A 12,743-nucleotide genomic window follows, 5' to 3' on the forward strand; every position below is an offset into this window, starting at 1 on the left:
AATAGCTGCACGGGTGAATCTTCGCTACACACTCTACAGTCTGGCCATTGCGGTGGAGCCTGGGGGAGACCAAACAACGGCGGCATAGTCCAAAGTGGATCGAACTCAGCAACAATACAAGGCCCTTGAGCAGAGGGGGTCTCTGAGTTCGGAGGAAAGTCTGACAATCAGGCCCAAGGATTTGTTGGACTTGGCAATAACGTGGTCAACATGAACACTAAAAGAGAGAGTCGCATCCAACCACACAACTAAGTCTTTTACGGAGGTTACTCGACTTAAATGCTGCTACTAATGCAACAACAAAAGCAGCAGGAGCAGCAACAGCAACAAATGATGACACAGATGATGCAGCAGCAACAGCATACAGCACCCCAGCCCTAGTACCAAACGCAGCAGCAGACCGCAGCGCCACGATACCCCGAGATCATCATGGATATATTATCGGCAAGCATCTCGGAATTCTGGTAAGAGGCAGAATCCGGTTTAACGTGCAACGCGCGGTACAAGCGTTACGAGGATGTTTTTGTAAAAGATGTTTCCCGGCTCGAGGATTCGGCAAAAGTTCGGTTGATGATGAGGAAATTGGGCACGATCGAGCACGCACGGTACTCAAACTACATTCTACCACAGTTGCCCCACGACATCAGCTTCAATGAACCGGTAAGCAAGCTTAAAACCCTTTTCGGCTCAACGGAATCGCTGCCTAAAGATAGTGACAGATGCCTAAAGTGAGTGAAAGCGCGGAACGAGGATCTGCTAACCTTTTCGAGCCGAGTAAACCGCGCCTGTGACGACTTCCAGTTTGCATCGATGAATGAAGAGCAATTCAAATGCCATATACTGATACGCGGATTGAAAGACAATGCGGATACCGAGATCGGCATGCGATTGCTGACCATCATTGAGGGGAAATCGGAGATAACGTTGGAGCAACTGTCTACCCAAGGTCAACGCATTTTGGGTCTCAAAGTAGACAGCGCGTTGATATCCGCCGAGGGGGTAGATCGAGTACTGGCGTTGCACAACGAGGAAAAGCGACGTTTTCCTGCAACAAACCGGCCTATCTACACGAACCAGCGCCAGACGCAGCCGCGAAATGTGGAAAGAAGTGCACCGTTGTCGAAACCACGCAGATCGTGCTGGTTGTCTGGTGAGTACCACTGGGTGCGAGAGTGTACGTACGGCTCTCACAAGTGTCAGGATTGCGGGAGACACGGACATCGAGAGGGCTACTGTCGCACTTCGGGCCGAAGGAGAGAGAGAGGATCCCGATTCCGCAAGCGATCACCTGAAGCGACACTTGTAGTGATGGTCAACGTGGGCAACGTGCAACAAAAACGTAAATACGTTATCACGCAGATAGGAACCAGGACGATCGAATTGTAGCTCGACACAGGATCCGATATCACTATTATCGGACGGGAGACGTGGAAGCAGCTCGGTATGCCAACGCTTTCATCGGCAAAAGTACATGCAAAAACGGCATCGGGTACACGTCTCCAGCTCGACGGCGAATTCAAATCGCATGAGACGATTCACGGGAGGACAGAAGTTGCGACAATCCGTGTCGTACCATCAGACTTGCATTTATTAGGAGCGGATATCATCGACCTTTTCCAACTGGGACAGATGCCTTTAGATGTGCTTTGCAGCAACGTAGAATGCGAATCTGCTACCTGGGAAAACAGATTTCCGGCCGTGTTTAATGGTACAGGGCTATGCACGAAGGCCAACATTAAACTGCATCTAAAACCCAACGTCCGCCCTACCTTCTGTCCAAAACGTCCGGTGGCTTACGCCATGCAAGCAACTGTCGAGAAGGAGCTAAATCGCCTGGAACAGCTGAAGGTCATCACGCCAGTTGATTATTCCGAGTGGGCCGCGCCAATTGTCGTCGTTAGGAAGAGCAACGGTAGCATCCGAATATGTGGGGACTATCCGACGGGACTGAATTCGGCTCTTCGGTTACACGACGACCCACTAGCGTTCCCAGACGATATCTTCTCCAAATTGGCTCGATCTAGATTTTTCAGCAAAATCGTCCTTTCCGACGCATTCTTGCAGGAAATCGACACCAAATACCGCCCCCTGCTAACGATTAACACCCATTGCGGTTTGTACCACTACAGCCGCCTACCGCCTGGTATCAAAATCGCCTCAGCTGCTTTTCCATGATTTTCCATGATACCATGCTCGCAGGGCTGAAGGGCACATCCGGTTACATGGATGACGTAATAGTCGGAGGTAAAATGGAACGCGAGCACGACGAGAATCTGCTCAACCCAACCCAACCCTGCTAAGATCGAAGTAGTAAGAAAGCTGCCAGTGCCAAGAAACGTGAGTGAAGTTCGGTCATTCCTAGGCGCGATAAACTATTACGGCAGATTCGTACCCAGAATGCGTGAGCTCCGATACCCGCTAGACGCCCTATTAAAGCACGAGGACAAATCGCTTGGACACCAGAATGTGAGCGCGTCTCCACCCGTTTTAAGGACATGCTATCCTCCGAGTTGCTGTTAACGCACTACGATCCGAACGCCGAAATAGTAGTGTCTGCAGATGCATCAGCCGTGGGACTCGGAACTACCATCAGCCACAAATTCGCAGACGGTTCATTGAGGGTTGTACAACACGCATCGAGAGCGCTAACTAGCGCCGAAACCAGATACAGCCAGATTGATCGCGAAGGGCTTTTCCATCATATTGGCCGTCACCAAGTTCCACAAAATGCTGTACGGTCGTCATTTTCGCCTGCAGACCGATCATTGCCCGTTGCTGCGCATATTCGGTTCGAAGAAGGGTATACCAGTCTACACCGCCAATAGACTGCAACGGTTCGCGCTCGCATTGCAGCTGTACGATTTCAGCATCAAATATGTGCCCTCTGCAAAGTTCGGGAACGCCGATGTATTGTCCAGATTGATCAACGAGCACGCAAAACCGGAACCGGAATACATCGTAGCTAGCACCGAACTAGAAGACGAGGTTAGCTTTGTTGCAACTAAGCCAATTAATGCATTTCCTCTTAATTTTAGAGACGTTGCAAACGCTACAACGCTACAGCGGAGTCAGAACAGAAGATGCAATCAAAGGCATAGATCTGCGAATTACCTTTCTAATGCAATAGAGAGCAACTTCGCTAAGCTCGAATCTTACCAGTGTGACACGTTTTGAAATAGCATCTGGCTTCCGCGCATAGTCGCATGCTCTGAACGCCAGTTAGAAGGCATTGGATGAGGTAGGGATTTACAATCACATAAATGCCAATTCATTATTTAAAAACAGCTCCGAACATATTTTTTCCCCACAGCGTTGTACTCCTTTTGCTTGAAGCACACGCTTCCTTGAGTTCACAATAGCGCAACAATACTGCAGATTCAGACACACCAGACTTCTGGTCAAAAGTCGGGCTGATTTGGAAAGCGTACAAAGTGCCTATCTGAATCGCCGTAATGAGTAGAGTCTCTGGAAAAAGGCATAGCCAATCGGGTGAGTAAGCTTAGTTTACACTCCTATTCATCATTGTAGAAATATCCTAGGTTAGGTTTCATGCTTTCTTGTGTTCGGAGGTGATCGCTTCAAAGCCCATCCTTCGGTCAGCGCTATCAGTGGCTATCAGTGCGTAAGGAAGGTCGGACCATAACACCATTATAATCTCCTAGAAATTCATACAGACGCATTCCAAATTCATTCGATCATCGTAAGTATTTAACACAGTGTAATGTGCAATACTATTTTTACGTTGTGATATCGGGTGGTCGAATATAACACAACACAACGTAAATAACGAATAAAACATGTTATCATTTTATTAAAACTAAGTGTGGGTGCACAACACGCCCTTGTCCGTCCGGCAGCCAGATGATCAGTCCTCATGCATCCTGAACCTGCGAAGAAGGACGATCTCACTGGGCGATCGTTCTCCCTCTCTCTCTCTCTCTCTCTCTCTCTCTCTCTGTCTCTTCCGCTCTCTCTCTCTATAGTCGCTGGACACTCGTGCTCGTCAACCGACGAGAGGTTTCTTGCGGAGAGAGCACATTCGTGTCCCAGCTACGTACACACCCACCAACTATTACTCAGACTTTTTTATATGTTTTAGATGCGTATTACTCTATTTTCTTCTATTAGAACATAATAGAGCTGCATTTTTTTATTCAATTATGATAAATTTGTGTAGGAGCTACACTAGAAAAGGTGTTACCAGAGGTATTAGCGCCGTGGGTCTTCACGCGCCAGGACCGGGAAAAAAATCCCATCCAGACCGCCACCCCGCACGCAGGCCTGACTGCTACGGGTAAATTCAATTCACAGAAAGCCAGTTAAGGCAGGACCAGACTTTTTGAGGTTGTAATGCTAAGGTAGAAGAAGATTGGCAATTTGGTAAGCCCAAATTGAACATTTCGAAACAACGACTGCTGAATAATATGAAGACAGCTTAGCGGATGTAGCAACGTAAATGTAAGTAAGAGCATTTTATTGTGAAAATGGCAATTGCTTGCGGATTTCCATTTTTTTAGGAAAAATCATGTCAACCTAGAAAAAACCGTAACACGAAAATGACTTCAGGTTGGGGTGGCATATTTGCAGCAGTTGATTTTTGATTTTTCTTTCGTTTATTTATAGAGGCTTTAAGTCTCATAGATCTTATACGCCTCTCTAAAAATTTGAATCTAGGATAGCGAGTTTTATTTTCTAAATTGCTTTCAGATATTGCTGATGCCTGAAATAAAGGTGTACTGGGAAACAAATATTAACTGCACAACCCAAATTTTACGTCAGTCAGGCCAAAATCGATAAGCTGCCCGTGTAATCGGCAGTCTGATATAGGGGTTCGTGAAGGTATTATCATGTCTAAGCTCGATCTTACGATAGTTAACAGTAAGGATTTAAAAAGAAAATCAACAATTTCTAAACATGATAAATATTTTATAATGAACCGAGCTCACCCGGGATAAGGTGCCCTTTCACGGTTTGGAGAAGGAAATGTTTCCAAACCATTGTGAATTGTACTTATATTTGTAATTTAGCTTTAAGCAATACGGCCAGGCCGTTCTTTATGAATAAAAAAAAAAATATTTTATAATGTTTGATTGCCTGCTAACGTGAAGGTTCCGTTGGGCTAAGAGAAGCCAGGTTTAATTCTATTTGAATTAATCCTACGGCATGGCATCTTAATCAACCCTGGCCTGGCGCAGCCGTAGTATATCCGTAGTGCGGACGCATTCTCATTTTCTCACGCGTTTTTTTTTGCTCAAAACTCCATGCCGCGCCAAGCGTTCGCTTCGATCGAGCGGGGATCCAACCGCGCGAGAGAACAAATTTTCCATCAGAACTGTGCTAGATCTCGCCCGTGAAGGTAACGAATACGCTCGGCTAACGAACTGCCATTCGGGGTGGTGTACTGCAGGAAAAAGAAAAAAAATGGAACAGCGCAGAAGGGCCCTGCACTGCTAAATTGGTGGTGTGTCTCTGTGTGTACGTGGATGTGCAAGGTTTTTCAACTTAACATTTTTAGCATTTGCCGACCGTTTTCTTATCATTTCGGAGTGAAAAAGTGTTCCACATCACGACGGCAACGGTTTGTGCTAGTTTCTGTCCGTTTGCAATGCGATTTTGTATGTGAAAAGTTAGATTTTATGTGCTATCGATTCGATCGAACTATTGACCCCTCCTCTTGCTCGTGGCACCATTTATTACTGCTGGCTGGAAGTGTAATTTCCCGATTGTTACAGGATTTTCCATCCACGTTGTATCATTTTTCGTGTCATTTGCTACGTTTTCTGGGCAAAATATTTGTTCAGTGCGATTGAAAAATGTGTTGAACAAATTAATTCAATGTTCCTACATATGTGTATGTTTGTGTGTGTGCGTGCGTGTGCGTGTGTGTGTGCGCGCGTGTGCGTGTGTGTGCGCGCGTGTGTGCGTGTGTGTGCGCGCGTGTGTGTGTGTGTGCGCGCGCGTGTGTGTGTGTGTGAGTTTTTTTTGACAAGGAGTTTACAATCTTCTTAGACACCCAGCGGTCGGTATGGGATTTTTACCCATGTTAAAATGTGTGTGTGTGTTTGTGTGTGTGTATGTGTGTGTATTTGAGTGCGTGTATGTGCTTTATCTAACTAGTTGAAATGGGTGTTCTATGATAATGTTTTTTTTGCGTTCCTCACTTAAACGAATTGTAATTTGTAAATTGTGTTCCGAGAAAAAAGACTCGGATCAGTCTGGGAAAAAATCGAGCCACAGGCCATGTTTTTTCATCTTCCAACAAGAACGAAAAGCCTCAAATTCACCTGCGACTTCCACCCACCCCTTCTGCGCCTGGTGAAAAGAAATGAGCAAGAGCGAGATTGTGCGAGTACAACGGGAACGATGATATCAAGTATTAAAGAAAAAGCAGTGAGGTGATCTATAAAAAGGTTGGGAGCGAGAGAACAAGGAAAGGCAGGAATCGTGCGAGAACCAGGAGCAAATATTTATGAAACTGGGTATGAAATATTGAGCATCGAATGGGATCAACATCACCAAAGGGAGAGACATGTTTGCCCACAAGGTTGCCGACCAGTGAGCGAGAGCGAGCGTGAGAAATTATGTTGGGGGCTAGCCGATGAGTGAGAGCGTCTTGGCGTTGCGTTCGCCCATGAAAGCGCACATGCACAAGAGTGTGGTGGAGGCGCCTGGTACAAACAGACCAGGCCTGTATGTGCCGACGACGATATCGAGCGAATTTGGAAGAGGAGTCGCTTAAATAATGGTACAGAGAGTTCGGAAATAGGAAGCGCGTGTCTAAAATAAGGAGTGTGTGGTAATGTCGTTCTTATTTTATCATTCCTCTTCCGTACGGTTTCCGCCTCGAAAGTGTTTTCTGTGTTGAGTTTTAGGATGTTGTGCGGTGGTGGTGGAACAACGGAATGACAGAGCGGACATTTGTGGTGTAAAAGTGAGAATGAGGATGAGCATTTTTTTGCTTGTGTCGTCATCATGGCCTGCTGCTAATACTGCCACATTGTGTTTCGCTATTACTTCGGTAAAGAGGATTCAAATTTCTCCAACAAGTATCGCAGGAGCATGTGGTGAAAATTGGTGTAGGCATAGATCGATTTTTCTATGTTACCCAGAAGGTCTGTAATATAATGAAAATGCTCTTTGCAGGACACGAATTGCTATTATTCTGTAGTTGTGTTACGAACGAATCCCCAAATGTTTTATTCAAGATCATCTCCTTTTAATGTTAAAGCAAGGACTCTGCACGAGCAATTCCCGGTTCGTAATGTTTTCTGCGTTGAGTGACTATGCTCTTAAAGTCTTACGAACTTTTTTGAGTAGTCCAACAAAAGTTGCTTCTTCCGAGATGGATTACAAGTTCTCTGGCACGTAAGGCAGTGAGAACATTCAATGCATGTTTGAAAGAGTTAACACTTCCAGAGAGGTCGTGTGAATTAGAAGAGCATTAGAAAACTTTAGAAATTGTTCAAACCATTGTGTAGCAGTTTAAATAGATATATCTCGGGAAAAGAGAATGGGGGTCATGCCATTTCACAACGGAGAAGACTGCCAGAATTCATCTACGAAATGTATTTTTTCTCGTATACATCTAAATGTATTTTTTCTCGTATCATTTCGTAGATACATCTAAAGTCAGAAGAAGTGATAAGAGCGCAAGAGAGAGATAAAAAGCGAACTTTGTGGCAGTACGAAGTAAAAGCGATACTATCTAGGACAAACAGAGTCCATCTGTAACATGGCTCGCAACAGCAAAGGTGAATGGAAAATGGTTTACGGAAAAACAACAGAACTGCGGTACAAATTAACCGCACAGCAGGCTGTGAGCAAATAGTTTCCACATGGAGGCAGGTGGTCAAAAATGGTTCCCAATCAAATGCCCAATGGCCTGACACGGCATGGTGTGTCGAGTGCAATGAAACGCGTCAGCTTTCTTTCTTCTGTCCTAAATTATAGCCCGGGATACTACAAAAGAGCACACGCACACTCTCTCCCAAAATGGACAAAGATGGCGCGGAGTGAAATTTTTACCTATTCTCAATGACTCTCACTCTCTCTTGTTCCTGCGTGCTTCTCTGTCGCTCATCTTATATATTTTGCATTCTGTGCTGCTCATAATTTTCTGATTCCGGCTCTCTCCTTTTACTATGTGCTCCGCGCGCTGCTTGCAAAAACCCCATTATTTTGTCGCTGTGGGTATCTGGTATAGCGGAAGTGCTCCTTTCTTTTAATTTTTCTGTGCTATCCCAGTCGTCACGTTGGTGTGGGCTCGGAGAGGTTCTGTTTTTTGGTTTTATTATATAACGTGTATATTTTGGGGATTGTAGTCTGGTTTTACCTTTAACCGACATGAGTATGAGTATCGGACGAACGAATTGGCAACGTGGCTTATGGGCACAGGACGACCCCACGAACTAATTACGAACAAAGAGCCCAGTGACGGACAAGAGTGAAAGGAAATGCTCATCGATCGTAGTAGTCCTTGTTGTTGGTTGCGATGGTGGGCTCATTATTACGTGTGGTTTGATAATGTTTGGTTGTGTAGCATTGGAATGTGTTTCGATCAAAAAAGTAAAAACTTTCTCGTATAATAAACTCTTAACGTATACTGATTGATTAAACTGTCCTTTGCTTGATAGTCATGAACCAGAAATGTGCCAGTGCAAGTGAGAGTGTCTAAATAGTTCATTCAGGTGACGTGGGCGACAGTGGTGACAGTGAGCGGAGTTGTGGTTACAAAACTCGTGGACTCACAGTAGTCCTTCACAGATTGATCGGTGAAAGTAAGCAAAAATCGAAAATTGGCAGAACCGCTACAACGAATTAATTGTGGAAACGATATCGTGTAAATGTGTGTGTGTGTATGTGTTGGAAAAAGAAATAAAGAAAAATGAGTGAGATTTTGTAAAATTCCATCATAGCGTGGAATGTGGCCCTTTCGCGCTGCTGCAGTATATTCTATCTATTTAATTTTCTCTTAGTTCTCACACAATTGTACGAATAATTGTGTGTGTGTGTGCACTATCCTGCGCTATCTCTAGTAGGCGACACGCTTGTGGTGCTACATTCCTTTCAATCGTTTCACTAGTTTATGTCGTGACCTAATTCTAGCAGCAGAAAGAGAATAGTGCAAAGACCGGAAGCGGTGTTACAAAGAGCAGAAGAAGTCTCTTGGTTTTGTGATCCCATGCTCGTGAAGAGTGCGTGTTTGTGTTGGTGTGAACGAGCCAGCTGGAAGAAGTAGCAGCAGGAAGCAAGTGTGGTGCAAAGAAGTGCAAAAGCAAGTGTACTCGTTCGGAAAAATTGATTTATAGTTTCATTCGCCTCATTCTACAGGACGAGGATTACGGGTTACGTGTCGAGAAGTTGTGCACAAGCTTTTGTGTGTCCCGTTTTGTGTGTCAGGCTTTTTGCGGCCGGGTTAGCTAAGTGTAGCCGTTTAGTGACTGCCGTTCTGTTGGCGTTTTTCGATTGCTTTCGCTCCGTTGATTGGTGCGATTGCCTCGTCAGCTCCGTGAGGCACGACGTCATGTCCAATGACTACAGCTAGAAAGTTGGCAACCAGTGTGCAGCGGTGTGCGTTCTCGGTCCCCCATCAGGCTTACCAGCGGGATCGAGGGGATGTCGGGCTGTGACGAGGAGCAATCAGTACTGACCACGGAGCTACCACCGACCGATCTTGATGATTGTCTTCGGGTGCGAAAATGGTGGTGCTTTCTCCTGTCCAGCATTTTTACCTTCCTGGCCGGCCTGCTGGCCGTGCTATTATGGCGCGCCTTTGCTTTCCTGTGCTGTCGGAAGGAGCCCGAATTGGCTCCGAACGATCCCAAGCAAAAAGAACAGAAAGCGTCCCGCCAGGGAAAGCAGGACTTCGAGGGAACCTTTATGACCGAGGCAAAGGATTGGGCCGGCGAGTTGATCTCGGGACAGACGACTACGGGACGAATCTTGGTAAGTAGAAAACGGGTGGAAATAACCTAACCCAAAATTGTAACTACGTGGGGACAAGAAGCTACTGTTAAATTTGTGATGTGCTGTATCCTTTTATCGTTCTGCCATACAACATTGTCTTTAGCTAAGTTATTTTCAATGACAGCCAATACTTAAATACTTAAATAGTTTAAATACGGTAAATACCGTTAAATAATATTATCTAAATTTAAGTTCAGATTAAGATTTATGTAGTGAGGCCAGACCGTTCTGATGGCGAGCGGTAACATCGCGATATGAGATTGCATTACATTCAATTTATTTTGGCTTAACTTATAAACAGGTCTTACATGCTAAGTGAAGACGCTTGCTTTACTGTTTCCGCGTAGGATTCGGATTGTTACATGCGCCAACATGCGTTGGTCTAGACGAAGCTCGAATCGCGATCGTCATTGTAATGCAGAAGTAGTGCTTTTTAGGATGGAGCTCCCCTTACGTTTTTATATCTAAGATCGAACATACACGTAGCGAGTTTGCCGTGGTGCCAGTAAAACGCGTTGGCGGGTTTATACTAGTTTTGGACCAGTTCAACTGTCAAATCTGCTGGATTGATGGATTTCATTATCCACGCATGCTCAGAAGTGGGATTTACTCGTCTGTTTGGCTTTTTTTTTACATAATTGACAGGCACGTTTTACTTGCACCGCGGCAAATTCGCTTCGTGTATGTTCTACCTAATATATTTTTGTGTTCAATTTTGTGTATACAAAGTACGTACGTATGAGTAAATATTCAGCTACGGGCTTCAACTTCCCTGCGATAAGTTTAAGGAAGCCAGAAATGGCATGTGAAGAGCAAAGACGAGCGTTTTGTCGTTAGAAAAAATTTAAGAAGAGCTTGAAAACGTTTTCTGTAATTCCTATAACATTCAACGACTGTTCCCTTGGCTCGTTAGATCATGGTAATTTTAAGATGGCAACGCAAGCTATATCTTAATTTAGGCCGTGGCACCATCTAGTATGAATAAATTCTATAGCAATGATTTGATAAGTGCTAGCATACCCGTGTGCACAAGCTTTAAATCATAAATCATAATTGAAGAGTGAATGCAATTCTATCCAAACCCACTTGGTCCAATTGGATTGCGAGCAAACCGAGTGGCTTTAGAAAGGAACGGAACGATCGAAAGGAGGAAAAAGCGGGAGAAATCTAATTAAGCATGGGATTGATTTATTGAACATCCAATTGCCACCATAGAACGATGAACAAGGGAAGGTAGAAGAGGGTTAGAAAATATTTTTAATCTAACCTGCGATGCAGGTAAACCGGCCAATATTCGTTTCTACCGGTGTACTGGTTCTGTCTTGCAGAACAGTTCATTGACAGGGCAAGCTGTAAACAAGCAGTGTTTTACATAACCTTATCGTGGTAAGTTTACAGTAATGCAAGCGATATGCATGTGTTTACAAGACCCATTTATAATATATGGGAGTCGCAACCTTTGCAGACAGAGCGCGGTGTACGACATTAATCGAAGCGCCGTCTAGTATTTTGATTTTGGGAGTTATTTTTATATCGAGGTTTGATGTTTGGGGTGAAAACTAAGCCATTGGTTGCATCGCCATTGGTTGATATTACTTATAGTGTTTTGCATAGTAGCATAAAAGGAATTGTTCGTGGTTGTGAAACTATCGCTACCAACTAATAAAACGCTTCATTCAATGGCGCCAATTGCCATTGCTTAGTAGCAACGCTTGAATGTGGGTAGATATATCTTGTTCTGCTTTCAGGGTCTGCCAGACCTACCTTGTCCCCCGTTGAACTAGCAATACAAAGTCGTCAACAGCTTGTGTAGTAGCAGAAATTTGAATTCCGTTTCTATTGCATTATAATGCTTGACAAAAAGTATAGAAACCAACGCGAAATTTAGAAAGCATAGGCCTCACCAGGGCAGGAAGAGAAGTGGGCGAGCGTTCCATTTAGGTCACGGCGTGCTGTTATTTTTCTCCCGGGGCCGGGGTTTGACTGTGCCTGCCAACTTATACGACTGGCAACATCTAAAGCCTCCTCCGTAAATGCTGTCTATTTTTAAGCCTACGACATACCACCGCACTTGCTTTGTACTCGATAATTTACCATTTTTTGCACTGTCGGGTTGTAAAGGTTGTTATTTTCCGTTTAGATGCCTGTTCACCGAGGCACATGAAAATAATTGCTCCTGAGCATGGTTGGCTTGTATGGGGTGTGCTTTAGTGCACTTCGAATGAAAATGGCAACTGGCGCAACTGCATTGGCTGGTCCAACGAGGTCATTCCCAATTATAAGGTGCTTTTCAGCTTTTCGGCTTTTCAGAATGATTCTACCGTAGTGTTTGTTAGCCTGGCAAAAAGTATTCGATTGTGTCTAGCGTAGTGATAGGGGGAGCTCATATGGTTTATTTCAATCAGATTCTTAAATGCTTCAGATGGAATGAAGGTTTTATGCTCACATATGCTGTCGCGGTGGTGAGACGTAGTGAGTGGTGTTATGTGCATTTAACATTTCGGAAATGTCCGTCAGATGTGATTAGGCAACAGGTGTGTCGCTGTTTGTGGCCATTTTGCAACGCGACGGAAATAAACTGTGGAACCTGTGGCCATATTTGATAGCGTTGCACCCAACTGGTGGTAATGGATGATGTCTTTGGCAAATTGCGAATCAATTAGTTACGTGAAATAGTGTTGGATTTTGATGGTATCAGCATGGGCGCAGTAGAATAGAATACCTTTCATTGGGGTCACACACGAACGAAAATGGAATGAGAGGTGAACAATAACAAC

At 44.6% G+C, this 12,743-nt stretch overlaps 2 protein-coding genes across 51 annotated transcripts in view; both read left to right on the forward strand.

Annotated features, from left to right (window-relative positions):
* Positions 1-1,800: 1,800 nt before the first annotated feature.
* On the forward strand, positions 1,801-2,300 carry LOC118502362 (uncharacterized protein K02A2.6-like). Its single transcript, XM_036034580.1, has 2 exons — positions 1,801-2,113; positions 2,200-2,300. Exons 1-2 carry the CDS (start codon positions 1,801-1,803, stop codon positions 2,298-2,300), a joined length of 414 nt encoding a protein of 137 aa, XP_035890473.1.
* Positions 2,301-5,343: 3,043 nt separating this feature from the next.
* LOC118507856 (calcium-activated potassium channel slowpoke) overlaps positions 5,344-12,743 on the forward strand; it is a 66,269-nt gene continuing 58,869 nt past the window's right edge. For 30 of the 50 annotated variants that reach the window (XM_036047020.1, XM_036047012.1, XM_036047011.1 and 27 more), the window contains exons 1-2: positions 8,632-8,839; positions 9,109-9,945. In XM_036047020.1, coding sequence (XP_035902913.1) covers positions 9,616-9,945 — 330 coding nt within the window. In that variant the 5' untranslated portion in view covers positions 8,632-8,839; positions 9,109-9,615. Of the gene's footprint in view, positions 5,579-6,774; positions 6,797-8,475; positions 8,495-8,631; positions 8,840-8,975; positions 9,946-12,743 lie in introns of those variants that run through there. The other 20 variants (XM_036047005.1, XM_036047021.1, XM_036047016.1 and 17 more) reach the window with 15 other exon arrangements.

Source organism: Anopheles stephensi, chromosome 2, assembly GCF_013141755.1.
Source record: "Anopheles stephensi strain Indian chromosome 2, UCI_ANSTEP_V1.0, whole genome shotgun sequence".
NCBI classification, from domain to species: Eukaryota; Metazoa; Arthropoda; class Insecta; order Diptera; family Culicidae; genus Anopheles; species Anopheles stephensi.